The 25,508-nt window shown below is 45.6% G+C and overlaps 1 protein-coding gene across 1 annotated transcript in view; it reads left to right on the top strand.

Moving 5' to 3' along the window:
- SUDS3 (SDS3 homolog, SIN3A corepressor complex component) overlaps positions 1-25,508 on the top strand; it is a 37,989-nt gene that overhangs the window by 8,331 nt on the left and 4,150 nt on the right. Inside the window, exons 5-11 of the mRNA XM_019977741.2 lie at positions 1,727-1,746; positions 3,194-3,350; positions 10,435-10,530; positions 11,483-11,544; positions 11,693-11,714; positions 12,884-12,989; positions 23,118-23,202. Coding sequence (XP_019833300.2) covers positions 1,727-1,746; positions 3,194-3,350; positions 10,435-10,530; positions 11,483-11,544; positions 11,693-11,714; positions 12,884-12,989; positions 23,118-23,202 — 548 coding nt within the window. The remainder of the gene's footprint in view (positions 1-1,726; positions 1,747-3,193; positions 3,351-10,434; positions 10,531-11,482; positions 11,545-11,692; positions 11,715-12,883; positions 12,990-23,117; positions 23,203-25,508) is intronic.

The following is a 25,508-nucleotide window of genomic DNA, read 5'->3' as shown; positions in this document are numbered from 1 at the left end:
TTTAGGTTACTAGTTTAAATTTTTAAATTTATATTTTTATCTCTTTTTTTTTGGCTGCACTGGGTCTTGTTGCTTTGCTTGGGCTTTCTGTAGTTGCTGTGAGTCGGAGCTCCTCTTCATTGTGGTGCTCGGGCTCCTCACTGTGGTGGCTTCTCTCGTAGTTCACCTCAGGCTCTGAGGTGCACGGGCTGCAGGAGTTGCAGCACTCAGGCTCACTGGTTGTGGCGCACGGGCCTAGTTGCTCCATGGCATGTGGAATCTTCCTGGACCAGGGACTGAACCCGTGTCGCCTGCCTTGGCAGGCATGTTGTTATTCACTGCCACCAAGGAAGTTTTACTTAATTGTACTCTCAATCTTCTGTGTTCTTTCATAAGCACCCCCCACCCCCACACCCGTCCCCAGGTAAAAATGTGGAAGAGCTCCTGAATCAGTTGCATCTTGAGCTCTAAAAAGCACATTTCCTGCAACACTAATCCACCTGTTTTTGTTGTGTCTGGTGTCTGGCTGCTTTGAAACATCCACCACCAGCTCTGAGTGCTCATTGTCACTTGACTTGTTGGTGCAGATGTGATGTCTCAGAATGGCGCAGACCTCACACGTCTGGCCCGTTCACACGGTGCGAGTGCAGCAGTCATAGGAGTGAGTATGTGGGGCTGGGTGCACTCAGGCTTGTGTGCGCCATGCTTCCCAGTGCCGCCGGGATGGCAGCTTCTAAGGGTTAGAAAATTGCGACGGCTTGTCTGTTTCCTCAGTTAATTTTCTCATTCAGCAATTGTTGGCTGACGTTGGAGTCTTCATCTCAAGTTACTGAAGCTGTCAGTTTTGTATGACTGTGCATATGTGCTCCTCTGTGAGTGGATGAATCGGTGGGACTGATTAGGGTTGCACAGGAGACCCTGTCAAATGGTATCCGCATCCCTTGGAGTTGTTACTCCCCCAACAATCTTTGTGGACCATTTGCAGCAGCTCTGCTGTCACCCAGAGAAGATCAGAAGCCATGGACTTATTTTGTTCCAGGTGCTGGGTTTGTAGGGGCCTTGTAGTCTAGAGGTGGGGGAGCTGCTGGATTAACAGGCACTACTCTCCTGGCACACAGTGGGTGCTAAATAGCCGGTGATCCTATGAGTAGATGCTCTGAGAGGGGCTTGGTGGGTGACGGCCTCAGAAAAGTCCTTGCTGAGGAGGCTGCAGTAGATCTAAAATTTGCAGTTGTGGTCAGAGCCTGGAGGGTGTTGTGGGTGGAGGCCTGGGTGTGACCAGAGGCTGGGTGGCCTGTGACCATAGCCCCACGAGGCCTGGGGCCTCTGCCCTCTGTCTGCTGGGGGAATGTTCTTCCTCACCACAGAGAGCCCTGTGCACGAGGCTTTAAAAACATCCACATTGCCTCTGCTTCTGGACTAACTGAGTTGTTTCTTCTGTCCCTTAAGACTGTTGAGGGCGTGTGCTCAGTGAAAGAAGGGCTAACTTTACTTTTATTTTGCCGGGGTAGCTTGGTTCCTGCTGCCCCCTTTTGCCCTTGGGCAGAGCTGCCAGAGCGGATTCTGTTCAGGGCCAGATTTTAACTAGTCCTGCCTCTTCATGTAGCCACACTTTATTGATGGAAACATTTGCTCTGTGTAACGGTGCTCTCAGAAGGCAATTACTGCTTCTAAATGAATCCTAACGTCACTGTCTAGAAAGGTGGCACAGCTTCACGAATCTAATTGCATGTTTTCTCTCTTTCAGAGCTCTTCCTCCAGCTGGAAGTAAGTACCACGGGTCTTCTGGGCTTGCAGGATCTTTGTCAGGGTGGGATCTTGCTTTCCCAACCCAGTGGGCCTTTCCTTCATCACCACATAGACATAGGGAATCCCCGCTGGAAGCCTCGATTAGGGTTCTGTTTGACTAAAGGACGTTTGGTCTCAGCTCAGAAATTCTGTTTGTTGGTCGGGCAGCCTGTGCTTATCCCAGGGGTTTGACAGATGGATACTCACCCCTCACTGCTTTCTTGTTGACTCTCATCTCACATTATAGCCGTTTGGGGGTACATGGTAAAAAACTCACTTGCCAATGCAGAAGACATATAAGAGATGCAGATTTGATCCCTGGGTCAGGAAGATCCCCTGGAGGAGGGCATGGCAACCCACTCTAGTATTCTTGCCTGGAGAATCCCATGGACAGAGAAGCCTGGTGGGCTGTGGTCCATGGGGTAGTAAAGAGTCGGACATGGCTGAAGCAAATTAGCACACATGCACGCACTGAATTATAATGGCCTCGTAGTTGGTTATATTGGTCCTCAAAGCAGCCAGGTCTCTGAATCAGCTCAGGTTCATCCCTTGAAACTCTGGATGGGAGGGAAAGACTGATTAAGATCTTTGACTCAGCAGATGTCTGAGTGCTGGTTCCGTGTGAGGTGCAGAGCTACAGGCAGTGATGAGGGCCAAATCTTGGGTGATGTGCTTGCTCCTAAGGGGCCAGTGTGTGTGTGGCGAAGCAGGAGGGTGGGTGGGTGGTCATGGTTTCTCAGAGCTACGTTATTGGAGACTGAAGTCAGCACACACAGTCACAGCCCAGAGGGTCACATGACCCACAGCCATACCCACCAGGAGTCCCCTTGTTCTTCACCTCAGGCAGTGATGAGATTTGGAAAATGGATGCTTATGCATTTTTTTTTACTTAGTATAATTTCACTGTTTGAGTGTCTCTCGGGGTTCAGTCACCTAATAAGTGATCTTGTCCTCTTGTTGGTCTTTATCTTACTGTTAGATCTAACCTCACTGTAAGCATCAAAAGATAGGGTAACTCAGGCTGTCTTGGTATCTTATAACTCATCTTGAATATAGGTATTTTATTTGGAATATACTATTTTCCTTCGAAGTTGTGTCTTCAGAAGGGTTTATTTATTGTTTTTGAGAATCTTATATTTTGTTTTCACATACAAGCCACAAAGTATAAGATGTGGAAGAGAGGAAATACCTGATTACAAGTGAGGGATTCACATAAAAATGAGAAGTTGTGTAGTTCAGTTTCATGCATGCATTGGAAACCTTGCTCCCAGACACCTTGTTAGTGCTCGCTGGTGTGTGACTGCTGCTGTCTCTCTTATTTCTAGAAAAGGTATTTTCTTGGTGCTTGCACACAGAACAAGGCTTTGTGTTCAGACCCTGGCTCCCAGGGTTATATAGCTACAATCTGTGTTTCTCTTTTGCTCAGACTGAACAAGTGGAAAGAAATTACATCAAAGAAAAGAAGGCGGCAGTGAAAGAATTTGAAGACAAGAAGGTTGAGTTGAAAGAGAACTTAATTGCTGAGCTAGAGGAAAAGAAGAAAATGATTGAAAATGAAAAGCTAACGATGGAACTGACTGGAGGTACGAAAGCACCACAGAACAGGATCCAGGGAAATTTGAGGGGATCTTTGAGGGAGGGAGGCACTCCAGTGCTGACTCCTGTCAGTTCCTTATCATCAGAGCAGTGAGCTGAAAGAGGGGTGGAGGGGCAGTCTTTGACATGACAGGTCAGAGTTAGAGCTCTGTTGTATTGGCTGTGTGACTTTAGTCAAGTCACTTAACCTCTCTGAGCCTGTTTTCCCCTCTGTAAAATGAGCCTGATCATACCTTATCCCACAAAACTGATTAGAAATATGAGTGCCTAGTACAAGGCCCTGTACATAACGTGTTGGGTAAGTTAAATGGTAGACCTTTAACAGTGACTGCAGCATCAGGCTTCTGCTTTATTTAACAAAATTTGTGGGTCAGCTGTCATTCCAGTCTTGCTTATCTTCACGAATTACTTGGCCAAGTTCCTCTGTGCTGGTGGAAACCCCTCTCTTTGGTTTTTTTTTTGGGTGGGCGGGGGGTGGGGGCGGGGGGTGGGGGCGGGGGTGGGTCTACCTTCGTTATGGAAAAAGCATTGTCTTAACTTTGACCTGACTGTGAGAACGGAGGCTTTGGCTATATCATCTGTGCTGTCAGATCCCTTCGCCCCCAGTGTTACTGTGAACATTTCAGCAGGGGTAGCTAAACTGAGCTGTTCTCCTGTGAAGCTAGTAAAGTTACGTTAAACTTGGAGCCAGTTGCTCCCTGGCCTTCTAGGATTCAGTCATCTGCATATGGGAACTCGGCAGGTTTGAGGGAGAAGCAATATGGGCTGCTTTTTCTGTTGCCATATGCGGACCAGTGACTCTGAGAAGGATACAGGATGGGAATTGGCTTGAACTAGCTGTTTTGGAACTTGGCAAAATTTCCATCAGCAAATACTGAAGGCACGTCAGTGGTGAGTTTGTCACTTGGATATGTAAATGGCATGCCTTCTGCACACCCCCAGATTTACTCTTATAATCATCTTCAGAAGGTCCTGGGGCTCTGGCATGTCTCATTTTTGTCGAGTGCTCTAGAAAGACCTTGTTTTATGGAAGTCCTCGGGGCTGACTTTGAAGCTAAAAGTAACAGTTTAGAGCTCTGTTTCCCCTTTGGTATTTCTGGTGCTGTTAGCCAACACGGCCCTCCCCCTGACATGGACTTCTAGCGCCAGTCCCCACGACACACCAATGATATTGTGGTTGTGTCTAAAGTAGGGGTCTGGCTCTTGAAAAATCTCTGTTCTGATACCTTCCTCATTGAAAGACTTGGCAAAAGGAATGAATTCCTTGAAGACCACTGACTGCAACTCAGAAATATGTCTTGGTGAGAATGGATGCTATATACAACAGCATCTTCAGAACGGCACTGTCTTGTTCTTGTTGAGGCGCTTTTTTGATTAAACTGAGAGCACATTGGTGCCTTGTCCAGTCTCAGTCTGTGTGGCTGTGTTCTGACCTGCACACCCTCTTCTCCAACGTGGCTCTGGCGGCATTGACGCCTCATCGATCCCTGCTAGAGCCACCAGATGCTCAGATCCTTCATTAGGCTGGTGGGAAACATTGTCAGTTTACAGCCGCTCCCTTTCCATCTGTGGGGAAGGCTGTCAGCCCCTCACCTGTGATTTGGCATCCTAAATATTGACAAGCAATAGTCATTGTTGAGCCAGGCTGTTTTACAGCCGGAATTTTAACAGGGACAGGAGGCATCCTCGGTGACTTAAGAGGCCGAGCCTGCCAGGGTAGAAAAGACAAATAAATGCAGGGAAATCATTTGTGACACAGTAAAATCGACTACAGGAGTGCTTACAGCCTGCCATGGGCATTAAAGGTGCTGATGTCCTTCCGCGAGCCGTGTGGTACCCTTGGCATGGAAAGCACGGCCGAGGTAATGATGGACCGTCTGAAGAGAAGGCAGCGGAGCTAGAAGGGTGACGAACGCTTCCACAGATGGTGCTGCGATGGTGTCGGCTCAAAGGCCCGCTGCCTCCCTCTTGCTGAGTGACTGATTTCACCTCTGGATTGATGCCCAGCATCAGTGCTGCTTAGCTCTGCCCAGAAAAGATGCTTCTTAAAATTTCCTTTTCTGGTTCAACATGAAGATCTCTTGAAAAACAAAATGGAGTGTGGCTCCGATGAGAAACTCAAACCAAATAACCCGTTGGAAAACGGGTGTTCCTGGTGAAGTGCTCTATCTGAGCAGGACTTCAGCCTTTACAGCCCTCCGTGGGAAATGGTGGGACATTTTCTAGGGTGTGAACCACTGGTGGAGACCTTGGGACAGCTGGGTTGTTCAGGCAGGAAGGTGTACTGTCGTAAAGAAACTGGGATGTGAGCAGCGATTCCCTCACCTTGAGTATGGATGTGAGTCACCTGTGGTCTTGATAAAATGCAGATTCTGATTCAGGGGTTCTGGGGTGGAGCCAGTGATCTGCATTTCTGACCACCTCTTCAGGGCCTATGATGCTATTGGTCAGACCACACTTGGAGGAGTGAGATTATAGATTGAATCATCTAAGTGTGAGTTTTCTCTGCAATTGAGACCAAAGTTATAAGTAACTGCGATAATTAATGAGACCTTCATGAGCTTGAAAACATGTGGGTGCTTTATCTTTCTTCGTTTGTGTGTCCCCTTCCTACCTTAGGCCAGCCATCTTTTCTCCTGCCTGCTGACAGCCCACTAACCACCACTTCTTTAAGTGTGTGCCTCACCTGGGGCGTCTTCCAACCAACCTGCAGGCCCCTGTGGAAGCTGTTCATGACCTCAGTAAAGCCTGTGAGGTTCCTTAGAAGATACTGGATTCATGGCAAGAGCCATGAGTGATGATGACATCAAATAGGAGCTCTGAGTACTTACCTCGAGCTAGGTGTTATATGAAAACATGAGAGCTGCCGCTGAAGGCTGACAGGAGTGGATGAACCCCAGTCTGCCTTGAACTTGCTTCTGTGGTGGGGGTTCTGTTGTTTGGCAGGGAGCTGATAGAACCCGCTGTGGAGGTCTGATGTGGAGATGGTGCGATGTGCCCCTGGGGGGCTGGCACACAGAGCAGGCACTGAGGGCCAGTGAAACTGGAACCTCATTCAGCCCCTGCAACTCCTTCACCTTGACTTAGCAGGGCAGGCACGTGGGAATGGAGCCCTCTGCTCCAAGCATCCCAGTGAGATGATTCTCCGACTCAGGCATGTTCTGTTAACCACCACGTGATGCTGACTCCAGAAACCCTCTGAACTCCTGTGGCACTGGGTGTGCCACAGAATGGCTGCCTGGAAGGCCTGTGTCCTCAAGGAGCCCGTGTTCTCATAGTTACAAGACTGACGTGGTTCCGTGCCTTCCTCAGTGTGAGGTGGTTCCGACAGAGGAGTGTCCTAAATAAATGCAGGTAAAGATGTGTCAGGGTGGTTTCTAGTGGCAAGGAAACTTTACAAGACACGTGTGGTTGTAGTGATGCAGGAGGGGGTTCACACAACACAAATCAGATGCCAGTGAGCCGGGACCCTTGGAAGTCAGAAGAGGCTCCAAACAAACGGCATGGGAGAGAGGATGGAAGAGGGAACCTGGATTTGGGGTGGGGCGGGCTCGTCCCCTAGACTTTCTTTTCTGATGCTGCCATTGTGGAGTCCAAGCGTTGTGGGGGCTTGATCGGTTCACCCTTGAAATGCAACCTCTGCATTGTGGGCTGCTGGCCTAATGGAGATCAGTCCCTTCATTCCTACCAGTTTGACTACGGAAGACATGACCTTGATTTTCATCCCTCTCGCCCGTCTCTTACAGGCACCCATTTGTAGTCACAATGCAGCCTTGGTTTGTGACGTTGCCAGTAGAAAGGGGTGCCTGGGGTTTGCCTTGGGCCTTCAGTCCAGCCTTTGGTTTGGGGGTAACTGCCCATCTGCCACAGTGTTGACCCTGCTGTGGCTTTTCAGTCGGAGATGACGCTGTTTCCTGCTCGAGTGACTTCTCCAGGGTGGCCACACTCTTGAAGTCTGAGTTTCAGTCCCAGAAGTTTGTCTTTTGTCAGAGCACTTGGGACCCCTGGTTAAACCCAGGAGACTGATGTAAACCCAGCCTGTTGATTCTGGTGAGAAATACAATTTCCAGATCAGCTCAGACCCAGGTGGTCAGCACCTCTCATCTTTCTATGAAAAATCGTCTGTGGAAGCCAACCATGCAAACCTTGCTGGGACTGGAGCAAAGCGAGTTAAGTAAACAGTCTTACTGTGTCATTTGGGACTGTGACGCTTACACACGTTGCCCTTCCCCTTGAGTTACATCCTCCACCTGGACCCTGGGCCAGGACAACTTCCTGCTCACTCACTCTCCTAGACAGTGGTGGGGACATGCGAATTAATTTTAGAGATTTCCTTAGAGCACCTTCCTTATGGGTCTTTTGGGTAAATTGATTAGGCTAATGCCATGACTAGGCCAGTGAAATAGATTGATTTTTACCATTGCAGAATTCTATTATGTTTTCTTATCTGTGAGTGATTGGGTGCAGTTATTTTTTTCTGAGTTTTTTGGCTTTGAATGGACCAGCTTATTCCCAGATCATCTCACATCTCCCTCTCCCTGCTTGTTTCCATCATGTATCTCCTACCCCTGGAGGGCAGGGCACACTTGGCTGGAGTCTTGGTGCCTTATCTCTGGTGTTCTTTCATCTTCCAGATTAGGTCTAAATGTTGCAAAGCCTCACGGTTGACAGCAGTTGCCTTCAAGTTTGTAACTTCTGTTGCAGCTGTTTGTGCCATGACTTGTCAGAAAGATCTCTGTTATGGTTTTTTCCTGGCCGAGAGCTTGATGATAAAAACTGGCATTGACTGAACTCTAGTTACGCCAGGCATCATGTTGAGGGCTTTATACCTGTCATCATGTAATCTTCACAGCACCCTGTGAGGCAAGTGTTACCGGTATGTACATTTTATAGATGAGGAAAGTTGAGATGCAAGAGCATGTACTCAGCCTGCCTCACACGTCACACACTACCACGGGGATTCCCACCCACCCAACCAGTAAGAAACTGAGGAGGGTGGCATCTCAGCACAGGATAGGGAGACAGCCTCTCACTCTCCCCTGTTATATCCTCTCAGGCCTTGTGCGTTGCTGTGGTAGACAGGCCACGTCGAATTCTGTCAGGCTATCCTGTCAGCTGTCCATGTAGGTAACAGTCACAAATGAACTGGCCCTCAGTATCAGGCTTGACTTCATCTAGTTCTGTGGGAAATCCTGTGTAGCCAGCCCCTGCTGTGTGCCGGAAGTGTGCTCGGCCTTGGGGTGGAGTTGGTGTGTCTGCTGGGGGAGCGACCAGGAGCTTGGTGGAAGGGCTCGTACAGATGCTCTGGTTGCTGGGAAGAAGGCGGGACTTCTCAGAAGCCATAACAGCAGGGGGAGTGTTGAGCTGGCGCTCAGAGGTTGTCATGTGTAGGAGTTTCCTGGCAGAAAAGAGGAGGCTGGGCAAGGGACAGCACGCAGAGGCTGAAGACATAAACAGTAAGGTGCCTGTGGGTGACAGAAGAGTTGAAAAGCTTGCAAGAGACTCTGTGTGCAGGGAGGAGAAGGGACGGAGACCAGAAGGGAGAAGTGAAGTGAAGTTGCTCAGTCATGTCCGACTCTTTGTGACCCCGTGGACTGTAGCCTACCAGGCTCCTCAGTTCATGGAATTTTTCAGGCAAGAGTACTAGAGTCGGTTGCCATTTCCTGCTCCAGGGAATCTTCCCCACCCAGGGATCGAACCCTGGTCTCTTGCACTGCAGGCAGATGTTTTACCGTCTGAGCCACCAGGGAAGCCGGCATGGCCTTTATTCTGTAGCCAAAGCAAGGCATTGATGTGTTTCCTGAGAAGAGTGATGTGATGAAAGATCTGATTTGTGTCTGAGGAAGAGCCCGTTGACAGAGGCGAGGGTATGACGAGAGGATGGAGTTGAGAGGTAGTGAAAAGGCAGCATGCATGAGTGCTAAGTTGCTTTAGTCGTGTCCGACTCTGCGACCCCACGGACTTTAGCCCGCCAGGCTCCTCTGTCCATGGGATTCTCCAGGTGAGAATAGTGGAGTGGATTGCCATACCCTCCTCCAGGGGATCTTCCCAACCTAGGGATCGAACCCACATCTCTAAAGTCTCCTGCATTGGCAGGTAGATTCTTTACCACTAGTGCCCCCTGGGAAGCCCAGTGAAAAGGCAGAACTGCCATTATCTGAGGGATCTGATGTGTAGGTGAAGAAAGTTACAGATGACAGTTGGCTCTGACTGGGGAGGGTGGGTGGTGGAGGAGATGGTCTTGGGGGTGAATCACAGGGAAAAAGTGGTTCACTCAGAACCTGAAGAAGAATGTGTGGCGGTGTAGGGTGCTATGCGACAGGGTGGGTGGAGCTGGAGCGAGAACTGACAAGACCTCAGAGTTCACCTGCATCTAAGGAGCAGGCCAGTAAAACGGAGCCCAAGGATGGAAACCAGGAGAGAAGGAGGGACCTCGAGGAGAGGTTGTGTATGAGGGGAGGTGGCCACGGTGACAGCCAGTCGAGAGAAGTCAAGGAGGAGGAAACTAGACTTTTACCAGGAGCCTTCAGGGTATCAGTCTGGATAGTTGAGTAGTTAAAAAAGGTTGTAAAATAAAATAATAAGAGTTCAGACTTGTAAATCTCATGTAAAAATGTTGAGACTGAGGCTAGAGGCCTCTCAAGAGTCTATTACACCACTGGGCTTTGGTTTACTCACTGTCTGTGGGAAGGGCGGGAATTAGCTGAGACAACCCAGATGTTCCTTCCAATCCTAAGTGCCTACTGCTCTGTGGCTTTTTGATTTGAAAGAGGAGGAAGAGGAAAAACGCCTGGTTTCCAGGGAGTCGGAGCGAAGCCGCAACAGCTGCAGTGGGAAGTTGCAGGGGGGCTGCCGTTTCTGAGCAGGGTGTGCGCTTGGGTCAGCCTTCCATGTCTCTTGAGCACAGGCCTCTCGGAAGTCATCCGGCATCTGACTCAGGTCACGCATGGATTGGACGTCCCCCATGAAACAACTCTGATGGGGTGGCTCTGGGGCTGATAGTCCTACTGTGGATTCTTGCAGACTTCGGGTGGCAGTTGGATAGCTTTACCCGTTCCATTCTTGCCACAGATTCCATGGAAGTGAAACCCATCATGACCAGAAAGTTGCGGAGGCGACCGAATGATCCTGTCCCCATCCCAGACAAGAGGAGGAAACCTGCTCCTGATATCCACTCGCATCAAGCCTTCATCACGCCTTTTCCTTTAGACCACAGAATCCTTTGCTTTTCCTTTTGATAGACTGAACATGGCCGTTGTGCTACAGGAATTGTCATATTAGGTTGGAAAGCACATATATTTGTCCATGAGATAGAGGGTGGCCATTTTATGATTGGAGTCCTCAGTCATTTCTGCTTTGAGTGGGAGGAAGTTGCAGAGAGCAGTCATTTGGAAAGGGACTCTGGGCTCCTCTTACACTCACTCGGAGATTCGGGACAGCTGAAAATTTCATGTGCCCTTGATTTTTCTACTTAGCAAATGAGAACAGTAACTGCCTCTTGTACTTCAGTCAGCTATATCCCCCAAACCGTGGATTGCAAACTGCTGTTCAATTGAAACAAAAAGAGTTTAGTTAGACGTCAAGAAACCTCTCTCATCATAAGAATGGGAAGGGGATACGTGGCGGGGGCAGGGGGGCGTTGTTTATCTTCTCGAGGAGATAATAAATAGCCATTTGTACAGAATGGTTTTCTTATTTATCTGCCAGGAAGACAGGGCATGACTTCAGGTCCCTTCATCTTCCCAGCCGAGAATTGAAGCTGCTAGGCAAGATTATGTATGTGTGTGGAAGTCTCAGATCTTCGGGACAAAAGCACTTCACAAGTGGCAGGTGAAGTTTTTTCCTGTGTCCTGGGCTCTCACTGTTACTCTAGTTACCTGTGGAGTCTCATTTCACCTTCTTAACCATCGACATTTGTTAGATGGGGGATTGTGGATTCTTGTACATACCTGACTCCACCACATTGAGTAGGAGGATCAGAAAGTTCCAAGAGGCAAACTGTAGGAACATAGTGGAACTTCCTCTCACTTGGTAGATTCTCAAAGGCTGACACCATTTTGTTGAATTCTGTTTGCTTGGAAATTGTCATTTTTAGACACGTTCCTTTAACTCTCAACACCCCAGCTGAACTATTTGTTAACAGATGAGCAGATCATGGAGGATCTGAGAACGTTAAATAAGGTACGGTGTGATTTTTTTTTTAATTTATTTGAAAGCTCGGGCTTTATTTTGTTCACATGTTGCTTGTGAAATCACTGTGATACCTTTGACACCTTAAGTTGCACCTGAAATGATTTTCTCTAAGATTTTTTTGTTGTTCTTCCTACAGCTGAAGTCACCCAAGAGACCAGGTAAGTGCACGATGTTACAGGCATTTGTGCAGCGTTTTTGTATTTTTGGAAAAGCACGTGAATGCCTGACAAGGAGTTGTCATGGTTTTCAAAAATAAAACATTCATCATTTACCTAAGAGCAGTCATCATGATAACCAAAGGGGACCTTTAAGCTCATCCTCCCTTGATTTTTATTTTTAACCTTGCTATGTTAAAGGTACCTTTGTCTTTTTCTTAGGATTTATTGTAAAAAAGATATATGATCTTTTCCTATCCTTTGTAGGCATTAGGCATAAGATGTCAGCACAGATCCATTTCTGAAAATGAAATCAGAGAGTGCTTCAGTGGTAGTAGCTTGGTAGAGTTCAGCACGAGGCGTCTTATCCGGTGGCTTTTCACAGGCTGGTTCTCCTAAGGGCCTTTCGGGCTACTCCCAGTCCCAACTTACAGAAGAGACAGGCCCAGTGTCTAGGGTGCTTCATTCAGAGCAGCACTCAAGGGTCTTTGCTAGGCTGCAAAATAGAACTCTGGACTGGCAAGGCTTTTTTTTGTTGTTGTTTTTAAACATGGCGATTGCTTACACATCCCTCTATGAGTCGAGTCTTGCTAAAGGAAACAAGATTCTTCCCACTCTAAATAATTCCCTCCTGAAAGCCACCATGGTCTGGAGAGAAGTCCTGAGTGTCTGAAGGCCTGGTGGGGCAGGTTTGTGAGTAAGTGTGTGAATTTAGATGATTTGAACCCATTTTAGTTATCAGCGCTATTAGCTTGATTCGATACATACCCCAATAACCTGCTCTATCTCTTAATAAATATTTCTAAGCATGATTTAATTTTTATAAATTTAAAGATATTTTTCTAGTTCTTGCCCATTGGAGCTTCTGATTGTCAGTGGTGTTTTAGTCCTACTCTCAGTCACCTTGGGCACATCCTTAGCCTGCCTGAGCCTCAGGTTTCAGTTTCTCTTCCGTGGGGAGGTTAATCTTTGCCTTGCCTGCTCACAGAGTTGCTTTGAAGATGTGATGTACAAGAATTTTGTTGAATTTCCATTTATTACAGTGGTAAGAACTTGAGATCATGAGGATCCTTACCCCCTTTTAAATAGCATTTCACTTAAAGCATGTTAGTGGATAGACTCGCATGCTTGTGACACGCGTAGTCATGGGAATATCTCTTTGGTTCCTCCAGCATCCCCATCCTCTCCCGAACACTTGCCCACCACCCCTGCAGAGTCTCCAGCGCAGAGATTTGAAGCTCGGATAGAAGACGGCAAACTGTACTACGATAAAAGATGGTAAGTTCTGTGTGAACATAGGTTATTCATTAGTATCTCAAAAGAACCGTTTGGAAAGAGGGCCAGGGCTGTCTCTAGTTATTATTTCAGAGCATGGCTGCTGCTTAACTAACGGTGGAGGGACATTAAGAAGTGTGTCAAGAGTCTTGGATTGATGCTGCTTGTTAGATCTCTGAAGGCAGTGTTCCCCAAAACATGTTCTTCTGATCATGCTGCTGCCACCATACTAGATCCTGCAGGCTTACATCTTTTGTGGTGCCCCTGTAGACTGGGGTCAGGGTTTATGTGCCCCTCTGCCTCCCCTTAACTGTGGCCTCTGTGTGCTGAAATTAATAGGGGTTCTGTGGAAGAAAAGATTCTGTGGTCAGGTGAGTGTGGGCAGTGGCTGTGTTAACTAAGATCAGTGGGTTTCATCATTGTAGCACTCTGGGTCTTCTGATACGCTAATGTACACTGTGAATTTATGAGATGTTACTCAGTACTGTTTATCTGACCAAGGTACCCTTTTACATGGTACCGTTTACACAGGCCGTCCTGGTGGCTCAGTGGTAAAGAATCTGCCTGCCAGTGCAGGAGATGTGGGTTCAATCCCTGGGTTGGGAAGATACCCTGGAGGAGGAAATGGTGACCCATTCTAGTATTCTTGCCTGGGAAGTCCTATGGACAGAGGAGCCTGGTGGGGTCGCAAAGAGTAGGACATGAGTGAGTGACTGAGCATGCGTGCGCCCTTTTACACACCACATCCTGCAGCACAAGTGTTCCAGGGAAAGTGCCTGGGAGAGGTGTAGCCTAAAACATTACGAGTTTAGATTGAAGATGGTTTGAAACCTTCAGGCCACCATTGAGGTCATTGGGAAGGAAATAGCAAAATATGAAAAACCTTATTCATGCATTTGCTCTTTTTGTAAATGTTTCCTACTGTTTGCTCTGTGACTGGGCATCTGCTAGGTGTCAAGTCACCTAGACCCTGCCATCTTTTCTTTAAATTCTCAATTCCTCCTTTTATTCATTGCCCACGTGTAGGCATACTGTTGCTCAGGGTAAGTCATGGTGGACACGTTTTCATGCTGCCTTTCTACTTGTTTGTATGGAGAATGTTTCTCTGGGTTATTGTAGGGTCTCTGTAATTGCCATTTATAATGGTTATATAATGTTTTGAGTTTCAATATTTAAACCAAAATTCAAAAATTAGTTATGATTATTTTGAATGTTTTGAGGTTTCTTTAAAAAAAAAAAAAAGCCCAACATTAAATGTCTGAAGTTGGTAAAAATGCCCAGAGACCTAGTGGTGCCTGAAGTAAATCAGTTCACCCTTGAGGTTACAGTGAGTTAATAACCCAGTAGAGGATGAAGGCTGGATCTGTCTGTGAGCCTGATCTTGGTGACTTCTGCCCCTGTCATTTGATTCTTCGGTGTCCTTCTAAAAGGCCAGTTGTCTTGTTTTCTAGGGTTGCTTGTTAGAACACAGCACCACTAGATGGCAGGCCCCGACAACTCAACACATCAAGGGGCAAAATAAGATGAAAAATGTTTCTAATAATGAAAACCAAATAACCTTTAAAGATCAAGCCCACACATAAGAACCATCTTCAAAGATGATGAGATTTATCACTAACATCTTTACAAATCTGTGAGTCCTAAAGCCCTGTGATATTTCAGATGATGTTCATTTTGTCATTGTGTCGCTTTCTGTCTTCCTTCTCCTAAGGCTTAGTCCTCAGATTTACGAGATATGAAAAGGCAGTAAAATAAAATTCTGTTTTTCTAAAGAAAGAATCCACAGTGACGGGGGTTTCACAGTGTAGACCGTGGTCAGGTGGGATGTGTCCAATCAGCTAAGCATTTGGAAGGAATTTCACTGTCTTTCTCCCAGTGGCAGCAGAGATCTTTCAAGTGTCTGGAAGCATCTGATAATTTCAGTGACTTTCAGGTTGCTTACTCTGTTGTTAAGTATGATGACTGTTGTTTTCTGCATTCTTTGTGTTCCTCTTCTGTGGCCTTGCCAGTCAGAGTTCACATCACATCTGCTGAGAGAGGGCCCTTCCCTTTCCGCTGGATCTGGAAAGTGTGTTTGCCAGAATCCTGGCTGGTACACTCCCAGTGCAGGACTGGCCTCTCACATCTGACCAGGCTTCTGATGTTTGGCTCTGTGTCCTTGTCAGTTTGGAGGCTCTCATTCTTCCTTCTTTCTCAGTAGTCCTAGCCTGTGGCCGAGAGGTCATCTGAATTGCTTTCTGCTCTTGCCGGTGGCATGAAGTATTTTTATGAAACAGTATTTCTGGCAAAACACATTTCATTGAGTTTTATTTTTTTAAAACACATTTCATTGAGTTTTAAATGACCTCAGCACAATGAGTGTGATTTGGGCCGCCCATCTTGGCTTGAATGCTTATTTATCAGGCTACGTTTCACTTGGGAAGATGAGCGTCTGCCCTTGCCTCTGGGTACACTGCTTTTAAGATATTTTATGTCCTGCTGGAGGTTTTCCTCACATTTTGATTTGTACTAATGACCCTCCTTAGAAAGCACTGTGAAAGTAGCTGAGATTTTAAGGTGACTCACTGATGCTGCCTGTGCCGGTGGACTGTATTTTCTCCCCTCACTTTAAATCTGGGGCTGCTAAAGTGAATCCAGTGAAATCAACCACTTGCACAGGTGGATTTAACCCTCCGGCCTGGCTGTTATTAATAACTGAAAGCAGTGACTCTTTTTTCATTTTTAATTGGAGGATAATTGCTTTATAGTGTTGTGTTGATTTCTGCTGTACAGCACCTTGAATCAGCTATAAGTGTACGTATATCCCCTCCCTCTTGAGCCTCCCACCCACCCCCACCTCCCCAGCAGTGCCTCTTTACAGCTGGAATTGGGACTTCTTGCACTCCTGTGGTTGTAACATGGCATTCGTTTTTTGGGGGAAATAAAACATTAATATCAGGATTCCCAGGAGGATACAAAATTAAATTAATTCTACCCCTTCTCTGCCCCACTTTTTGACCCACCTTCTAAAGAAATTGCTTTCTTCAATAATAGTAGTTGTGGTTCTAGTTCATTGGATTTAATAGTAGAGGCAAAACTTTAAGGGCTTAATTGTAGAAATTCCCCCAGGTCAGAATTTCCATTAGTAATAGAGTCAATTTGATGTTTGGGGCTTCTTCTCTGAGGCTATTTAAAATATTTTTTCAGCGGAGATGAGTTGTAGCTTATCAAACAAGTTAATTGGTTTAAAAAAAAAAAGGATACATTTTTACTAATTTAACTCAATTTTTGTTGCTTTTTTTTTTAAACATTTTTTGAACATATTTTGAATTTTCTGCTATTTTTAAAATTAGTATTTAGAATTAGCAAGTAAATTTGTGTGGTAAGGTTGCTATATACTTTATGGTTTCTTCTTGGAAACTTACCCCTCCTATCACCCACTATGTATGAGCACTTTAATTTCTGAGGACTTGTTTTTTCCCAGAGAATTTGGGTAATTAGTAGATTTGATATCCAGGGATAATGGTTCCCCAAGACCACTTTGTGACGGGAGAGAACCCCCCAGAGGTCCCAGAGCCTCTGCTTCAGAAGGACTTGGGAGTCAGCTCGTTGGGCAAACAGTGCTGGCCAGCTCTTCTGTGGAGCACACAGTGGGCACAAGAGCATGTGAGCAGTGGTGGGCATTCAAGCCACCAAGGTTCAGTGACCCCAGAGCAGGCAGCTTTGAGAGGTGGCCGGTTATGTTAGTCCTAGACCGCTTCCCAGGCTTACCAGACCAGATTGCATTTACTCCTGATATCTACTTTAAAGCCAGGCTGGTGTGTTGGCATTTGAATGCTGAGTGTATCGGAAGGAAGATACAGTGCATCCCAGGACAGCTGTTCTGACTATCTCCCAGAATTGCCTTTAACAGATATTAAGACATAATTTGTAACATTAAGTTTTCTTCTTACCATTTTTTGGTTATTTTGGTATTTTCCAGCATTGTGGCTTATAAGAAAGTACAGTATACTTTTTAATACAAGTAATGGGGCTTCCCTGGTGGTTCAGACAGTGAAGAGTCTGCCTGCAATGCAAAAGACCCAGGTTTGATACCTGGGTCGGGAAGATCCCCTGGAGAAGGAAATGGCAATCCACTCTAGTATTCTTGCCTGGAGAATTCCGTGGACAGAGGAGCCTGGTGGCCTACAGTCCATGGGGTTGCAAAGAGTCAGATATGACTCAGTGACTAATGCTTTCACACTTTTGTACCTATTTATTCTGAAAAGAAGAAAACCACGCAATGAAAGAAATATCATTCTTTTCTGAGGTTTTTATTTTATATTTTGGTGAAATTTTTATATATTTAATAGACATTTTAATATATAAGCTTACCTGTTTTTTTTCTGTGTATATGATACACACATAACACATATTATGTTGTGTTATGTGCCCAGGGACATAATGGATGTAGCCTTTTTCTTGACTTAGCAGTATATTGAGCACATTTCACACTAGTTATGTACTTCTATACCACACCCACCCATGACCTTTCTTTATTAAAGTACTTAGAAAGTAGTATCAGGGTGACTTGAGGCTAGTTGCATGTTGTTTTGTGTTTTTTATCTCTTTAATAACTCATAATCCCCATAGAGTAGCTGTGAATAGTCTCCCGTTCTGTTTTTATTCTAACCATTACTCACAACTTTACCATTTACATGGGATGGTTGGCTTAGATGTGGGAGGGAAACTCAAGTTTGAGTTTTGCCGTGAACCAGTTCACCCTTTGCTTATGTGCTGTGATATTAACATATTTAAAGTTCTGGAGGTCCCCTGACCCAGTTTACCAACTAATCCCTGGCCAAAGGCAACTTTAAAGCTGAGTCTCAACCAGTGTTGCTGTTCTAAATGACTCTATGATTCTATTTCTTTTCATAGTGTTCTCAGGAAATAAATTGACTTGTAAGCTTGAGTTTTCAGCTCTAAGTAGCATGTTAAAGAATGCTTCAGTTCAGTTCAGTCGCTCAGTCATGTCCGACTCTTTGCGACCCCATGAATCACAGCACGCCAGGCCTCCATGTCCGTCACCAACTCCCAGAGTTCACTTAGACTCATGTCCATCGAGTCAGTGATGCCATCCAGCCATCTCATCCTCTGTCGTCCCCTTCTCCTCCTGCCCCCAATCCCTCCCAGCATCACAGTCTTTTCCAATAAGTCAACCCTTCGCATGAGGTGGACAAAGTACTGGAGTTTCAGCTTTAGCATCATTCCTTCCAAAGAAATCCCAGGGCTGATCTCCTTCAGAATGGACTGGTTGGATCTCCTTGCAGTCCAAGGGACTCTCAAGAGTCTTCTCCAACACCACAGTTCAAAAGCATCAATTCTTCGGCACTCAGCTTTCTTCACAGTCCAACTCTCACATCCATACATGACCCCTGGGAAAACCATAGCCTTGACTAGATGGACCTTTGTTGGCAAAGTAATGTCTCTGCTTTTCAATATGCCATCTAGCTTGGTCATAACTTTTCTTCCAAGGAGTAAGCATCTTTTAATTTCATGGCTGCAGTCACCATCTGCAGTGATTTTGGAGTCCCAAAAAATAAAGTCTGACACTGTTTCTACTGTTTCCCCATCTGTTTCCCATGAAGTGATGGGACTGGATGCCATGATCTTCATTTTCTTAATGTTGAGCTTTAAGCCAACTTTTTCACTCTCCACTTTCACTTTCATCAAGAGGCTTTTGAGTTCCTCTTCACTTTCTGCCATAAGGGTGGTGTCATCTGCATATCTGAGGTTATTGATATTTCTCCCGGCAGTCTTGATTCCAGCTTGTGCTTCTTCCAGCCCAGCGTTTCTCATGATGTACTCTGCATATAAGTTAAATAAACAGGGTGACAATATACAGCCTTGACGAACTCCTTTTCCTATTTGGAACCAGTCTGTTGTTCCATGTCCAGTTCTAACTGTTGCTTCCTGACCTGCATACAGATTTCTCAAGAGGCAGGTCATGTGGTCTGGTATTCCCATCTCTTTCAGAATTTTCCACAGTTTATTGTGATCCACACAGTCAAAGGCTTTGGCATAGTCAATAAAGCAGAAATAGATATTTTCCTGGAATTCTCTTGCTTTTTCCATAATCCAGTGGATGTTGGCAATTTGATCTCTGGTTCCTCTGCCTTTTCTAAAACCAGCTTGAACATCAGGAAGTTCACGGTTCACGTATTGCTGAAGCCTGGCTTGGAGAATTTTGAGCATTACTTTACTAGCATGTGAGATGAGTGCAATTGTGCGGTAGTTTGAGCATTCTTTGTCATTGCCTTTCTTTGGGATTGGAATGGAAACTGACCTTTTCCAGTCCTGTGCCCACTGCTGAGTTTTCCAAATTTGCTGGCATATTGAGTGCAGCACTTTCACAGCATCATCTTTCAGGATTTGAAATAGCTCAACTGGAATTCGATCACCTCCACTAGCTTTGTTCCTAATGATGCTTTCTAAGGCCCACTTGACTTCACATTCCAGGATGTCTGGCTCTAGGTGAGTGATCACACCATCGTGATTATCTGGGTCGTGAAGATCTTTTTTGTGCAGTTCTTCTGTGTATTCTCACCACCTCTTCTTAATATCTTCTGCTTCTGTTAGGTCCATACCATTTCTGTCCTTTATCGAGCCCATCTTTGCATGAAATGTTCCCTTGGTATCTCTAATTTTCTTGAAGAGATCTCTAGTCTTTCCCATTCTGTTGTTTTCCTCTATTTCTTTGCATTGATCGCTGAGGAAGGCTTTCTTATCTCTTCTTGCTATGAACCTTAATTGAAAAAAGCCCATTTGGGCATGAAGTGAAAGTGAAAGTCGCTCAGTTGTGTCCAGCTCTTTGCAACCCCATGGGCTATACAGTCAATGGAATTCTCCAGGCCAGAATACTGGAGTGGGTAGCCATTCCCTTCTCCAGGGGATCGTCCCAACCCAGGGATCAAACCCAGGTCTCCCACACTGCAGGTAGATTCTTTACCAGCTGAGCCACAGGGAAGCCCTTGTAGGCGTGAAGTGCATCCTTAACTGTGATTTCTTTGCGGTGGATTATTTCATTGTACCAGCAAAACAGAGTCTGTCTTCTTCCCCAACAGAAATCGTGGTAAGATGGCGATGCTTTGCTGGGGGATGCATTTTGGTGGAAGCTACATGAGTTGGTGGGTCTGTTAAGTCAACTCTGCGCAGCCAGAATGAATCAAAGGTTACGTTTGACTGGACTGGACTGGCCCAGGCCAGAGTTGCCAGCAGCACCTCTGCTGATGTTTCCAGCTCTGGTCACACAGCAGCTACTCATTCCCCATGTGGCAGCTGTTACTGACTCATTTGTGCTTTGGCCCTGGTTTCCTCACTTTCATCCTTGGCCTTGTCCCTGAACTTGTAAAAGAAAGTGAAGATGGTCCTGCACTACAGGCCAAGAGAATAGATGCAGAGACTGAAAGGGGGAGAGTCTTGTCTTTTCTCCTGGTCAGTTCTCCCAACTGACCAGGGCAAAGTTAGGTACCTTTTGGTCCAAGTCTAATGCTCTGAACTTCGCCTAGTTAGACTTGGCAAGTATGAGTATTTAATAGTCACTGCCACTATATTCAAAGCTCCTGACAGCAGAGACCCTATGGCCTTGTTGGCTGTCTGCCTCCACCCTCTAGGGTGGCCAGTGAAATAGTGAGTGGCTAATGAGTATTTGTTGAATGAGCAGTCAGAACAAGGGCTGAATTTGACCTGTTGTCTTGTTGAAAAAGTCAGGCCAAATTTACTTATTTTCTATGTGTTATCTGAACAAATAGAAAATAATGGAACAGTGTGTTCAAGCCCATCTATTAATTTTGTCCATCCTCCCGTCTCAGTGTTTTAGGGGTGGAGATAGAGAGTGGGAACAGGTTTTACTTGAAAAATTATATTTTACTTTTTGAACTGGGTCAGTTCAGTTCAGTCGCTCAGTCATGTCCAACTCTTTGCCACCCCATGAACCGCAGCACACCAGGCCTCCCTGTCCATCACCAACTCCCGGAGCCTACCCAAACTCATGTCCATTGAGTTGGTGATGCCATCCAACCATCTCATCCTCTGTCGTCCCCTTCTCCTCCTGCCCTCAGTCTTTCCCAGCATCAGGGTGTTATTCAAATGAGTCAGCTCTTCGCATCAGGTGGCCAAAGTACTGGAGTTTCAGCTTCAGCATCAGTCCTTCCAATGAACACCCAGGACTGATCTCCTTTAGGATGGACTGGTTGGATCTCCTTGCAGTGCAAGGGACTCTGGAGAGTCTTCTCCAACACCAAAGCTCAAAAGCATCAATTCTTTGGCGCTCAGCTTTCTTGATAGTCCAACTCTCACATCTGTACATGACTACTGGAAAAACCATAGCCTTGACTAGATGGACCTTTATTGGCAAAGTAATATCTCTGCTTTTTAATATGCTGTCTAGGTTGGTCATAACTTTCCTTCTAAGGAGTAAGCATCTTTTAATTTCATGGCTGCAATCACCATCTGCAGTGATTTTGGAGCCCCCAAAAATAAAGTCTGACACTGTTTCCACTGTTTCCCCATCTATTTGCCATGAAGTGATGGGACCAGATGCCATGATCTTAGTTTTCTGAATGTTGAGCTTTAAGCCAACTTTTTCACTCTCCTCTTTCAATTTCATCAAGAGGCTCTTTAGTTCTTCTTCACTTTCTACCATAAGGGTGGTGTCATCTGCATACCTGAGGTTATTGATATTTCTCCCGGCAATCTTGATTCCAGCTTGTGCTTCTTCCAGCCCAGCGTTTCTCATGATGTACTCTGCATATAAGTTAAATAAGCAGGGTGACAGTATACAGGCTTGACGTACTCCTTTTCTTATTTGGAACCAGTCTGTTGTTCCACGTCCAGTTCTAACTGTTGCTTCCTGACCTGCATATAGGTTTCTCAAGAGGCAAGTCAGGTGGACAGGTATTCCTATCTCTTTCAGAATTTTCCACAGTTTATTGTGATCCACACGGTCAGAGGCTTTGGCATAGTCAATAAAGCAGAAATAGATATTTTTCTGGAACTCTCTTGGTTTTTCGATGATCCAGCGGATGTTGACAGTTTGATCTCTGGTTCCTTTGTGTTTTCTAAAACCAGCTTAAACATCTGGAAGTTCACGGTTCACGTATTGCTGAAGCCTGGCTTGGAGAATTTTGAGCATTACTTTACTAGCATGTGAGATGAGTGCAATTGTGTGGCAGTTTGAATATTCTTTGGCATTTCTTTTCTTTGGGATTGGAATGAAAACTGACTTATTCCAGTCCTGTGGCCACTGCTGAGTTTCCAAATTTGCTGACATATTGAGTGCAGCACATTCACAGCATCATCTTTTGGGATTTGAAATAGCTCAGCTGGAATTCCATCAGCTCCACTAGTGAACTGGGTCACATAGTCTTAAATAAAAAACCAAATACAGAGTTGGTTTTCCAGCCCTTTCTTTGGCCCCCTTTTCCACTCTGCAGTGAGACCAAGAATGTAGATTTTAGACTTAGAAGATTAGGAGATTGTCTAATCCAAGGAATGGAAGCATTGAAATTAAACTTGAAATCCAGGCTGTTCCTCAAATATAAATTAAGACTCCTTTAATTATATTTTTTGTTGTGGTATTTTTTTTCTTCCCTCCTTTTCTTCATTTCTTTATTACTTTCTTAAATTTGTGCCAGTACTTACATACTTAAAATTTTTAAGAGGGTTAAGTGAAAGTGAAGTGAAAGTTGCTCAGTCATGTCTGACTCTTTGCAACCCCATGGACTATACAGTCCATGGAATTCTCCAGCTCAGAATACTAGAGTGAGTAGCCTTTCTCTTCTCCAGGGGATCTTCCCAACCCAGGGATCGAACCCAGGTCTCCCACATTGCAGGTGGATTCTTTACCAGCTGAGCCACAAGGAAAGCCCTTATGTTAAATATTCTTACCAAAAAAAAGAAAAAAAAAAGCTACAAAACTATAGTTATAATAAAGAGGATGGGAAAGACTTTGGGAGGAGACAGATGTTTATGACTGGTGGTGATGATTTCATGGGCATGTACTTATTCTCAAACTCACTTATTTGTGTACATTAAATATGTACCACATTTCAGATGTCAATCATATCTCAAAAAGGTGGTTAAAAAAATAAGTGTATGTCTTGTTTCTGGCAGGTACCATAAGAGCCAAGCCATCTATCTGGAATCGAAGGACAACCAGAAACTGAGCTGTGTGATCAGCTCCGTTGGAGCCAATGAAGTAAGGACTGAACTCCCTCACCCTTTAGGAATGCAAAGTGGGACAAACCTGCAATGCAAGCACCACCACGGAAGTGCAGTGGAATCACTGTACCCACTATATTGTATGTGGGTTAGATTCGAAAGGTAGCACTTTCAGGCAGAAATTGCACATATTGCTCTTGAAAATCTCTTTGCATGATTACAGTATATGTGGGTTTGTATATTCCTTGTGATTGTGAACTCCCTACAGAGTAGTTGAGTCAGGCACCACTGAGATAGACTGCACGAAGGAACACAAGGCAAGTCGGTTTGCCGTCTGCACATTGAAATCATGCCACTTTTTAAGGAAACAGTCCACTGAGGGTGGGACTTGCCTGTGGAGCCAGCTTGTCTTTGTTGTTCTCTCTCTCGAGCTCTCATGGGTACTCAGATTTGTTTCTCGCTCTGAGGATCTAGCAAGGCACCTGGCACACAGTAAGTGCTCAATAAATGGGTGGTGGTCTCTTCTGACCCACATGCCACTCCTCGCCTGCTGTCTCTCTCATCCTGCATGTCCTGTTGTGCTTCTGAGCAAGGAGATGCTAGGCTCATATCTTCAGGGACTGGTGTCCTCCAGTTACTCTTGTGGGATGGGGGCTGGTTGAAAGTCAGCTCAGAGGGTCTTGAGGCCGAGGACGATGGGACTGGTCTGTGCGTTCTCCTGCTGGCCCTTCATTAGCAGGCTGTCAGCAGTGTGTAACTGGGTATTGTTAGTAGTCAAAAAACAGTTTAAAACTTTAATAGCTGTTTTGGCTTGATCTTTTATCAGTCCACAAATGTCTGTAAAGAAATTGATTTTTATGTGTCTACCCTCCAACTTATTCATGCCAGTGCACAGTAAATCTAATGAAGCTGGATTATAAAATAAAGTAAGCCTATTCTATTCTCCCAGCTTCCTGAATTGAAAATGCCCTCCAGTGTGACTAGTTTGCAGAATGATTGTTTACTTAGTAGTTACGGAGAGCCTACCAGATAAATGAATGTTATTTTTCTGTAGGCTTGGGATCTGTGTGTCATCCCAAGCCAAGTCAGAACAGGGCATCTCAGAAGCCTGCTGTTCCCTGGCAGTAGGCTTTGCAATTTCACAGCAGAGCACGTGTGCCTGGCCCTGTGGGCCACTGTACAAGGTGCATGTGGCTTCCTGGTACCTGAACCTAACTTCAGAACCTGTCCTGTGACACCTCAGGACTTTCAGGAAAATAGAAATGCAAGTTAGGTGGGGTTTTTTTTTTTTTCTTTTGAAGATTGTCTCCCTTTGACAGAGTATCAGCGAGATCTGACAAGGGAACAGTGAGACTGAGACATGTCTCCTGGAGGGGAGAAGCCTCAGTGCATTGGAGCCTTGCAACTCTGGCAATGGGGAAACTTTTCTCAATTCTTAGAAATATTTCAGCTCATTTTTTAAATTTCAAATCCTAAGCAACACTGAAGCTACTTGGCCGCTGCATAATTTGACCGTGGGCAGACTTGGTGCATGGGTCGTGGGTCTGAGCATGTTGGTGACTGCCTGCTTGTTCAGCCCTCCTTGGAGTCAGTTTTCAGTTTAAAATGGTTCTACAAGGTCCTTTAGAAGCTTGGCTTCATGTGAGGTCTTTATGTTTAAACCAGTGTACTTGACTAAAGTCTTTGTCTTGTTAAATAATCACAGTAAGGAAATTGAGATGAAACTGAAAATATTCTATGTGTGTCCCCCCACCCCCCAGTGGGTCAGATGGTAAAGAATCTATCTGCAATGCAATCAGGAAGATCCCCTGGAGAAGGGAATGGCTACCCACTCCAGTATTCTTGCCTGGAAAATTCCATGGACTGAGGAGCCTGGCCGGCTACAGTCTGTAGCGTTACAAGGAGTTAGAAGTGACTGAGCGACTTTTTTGAATAAGCTTTTTTAAAGCCTGAAAAATGAATGGGGGAAAGAGGAGAGAGATCTGTGAACTTGCACTTGCATATATGGTGAGATGCAGATCTTTAAAAGACTTACATTACACTTTTATCTCCATCTGATTGCATGTTAGGTACATGGTTGAGAGAACAGGTGAGAACAAGAGTGAGGCGCTGTGGTTGAGTGAGGAAGAGCAAGGGGCCTTGACGTCGTGTGCCAGGGCTTCCATCAGACAAGTGGACTCAGCCTTGCTCTTCTGTAGCGTGGGGATGATGCCAGTACTTCTGATGGTTTTCCTGAGAATGAAGGAGCTCAGCTTGGTCATCACAGTGCCTGGCCCCCAGGAATTCCTCCCTCAGGTTGGGTGGGTAATGGAGGGGTAGCCCTCCTTCCCCTCCCTGTCTGCA

This window comes from Bos indicus, chromosome 17, assembly GCF_029378745.1.
Source record: "Bos indicus isolate NIAB-ARS_2022 breed Sahiwal x Tharparkar chromosome 17, NIAB-ARS_B.indTharparkar_mat_pri_1.0, whole genome shotgun sequence".
Taxonomy (NCBI): domain Eukaryota; kingdom Metazoa; phylum Chordata; class Mammalia; order Artiodactyla; family Bovidae; genus Bos; species Bos indicus.
This window is presented reverse-complemented; position numbering and strand designations above follow the sequence as displayed.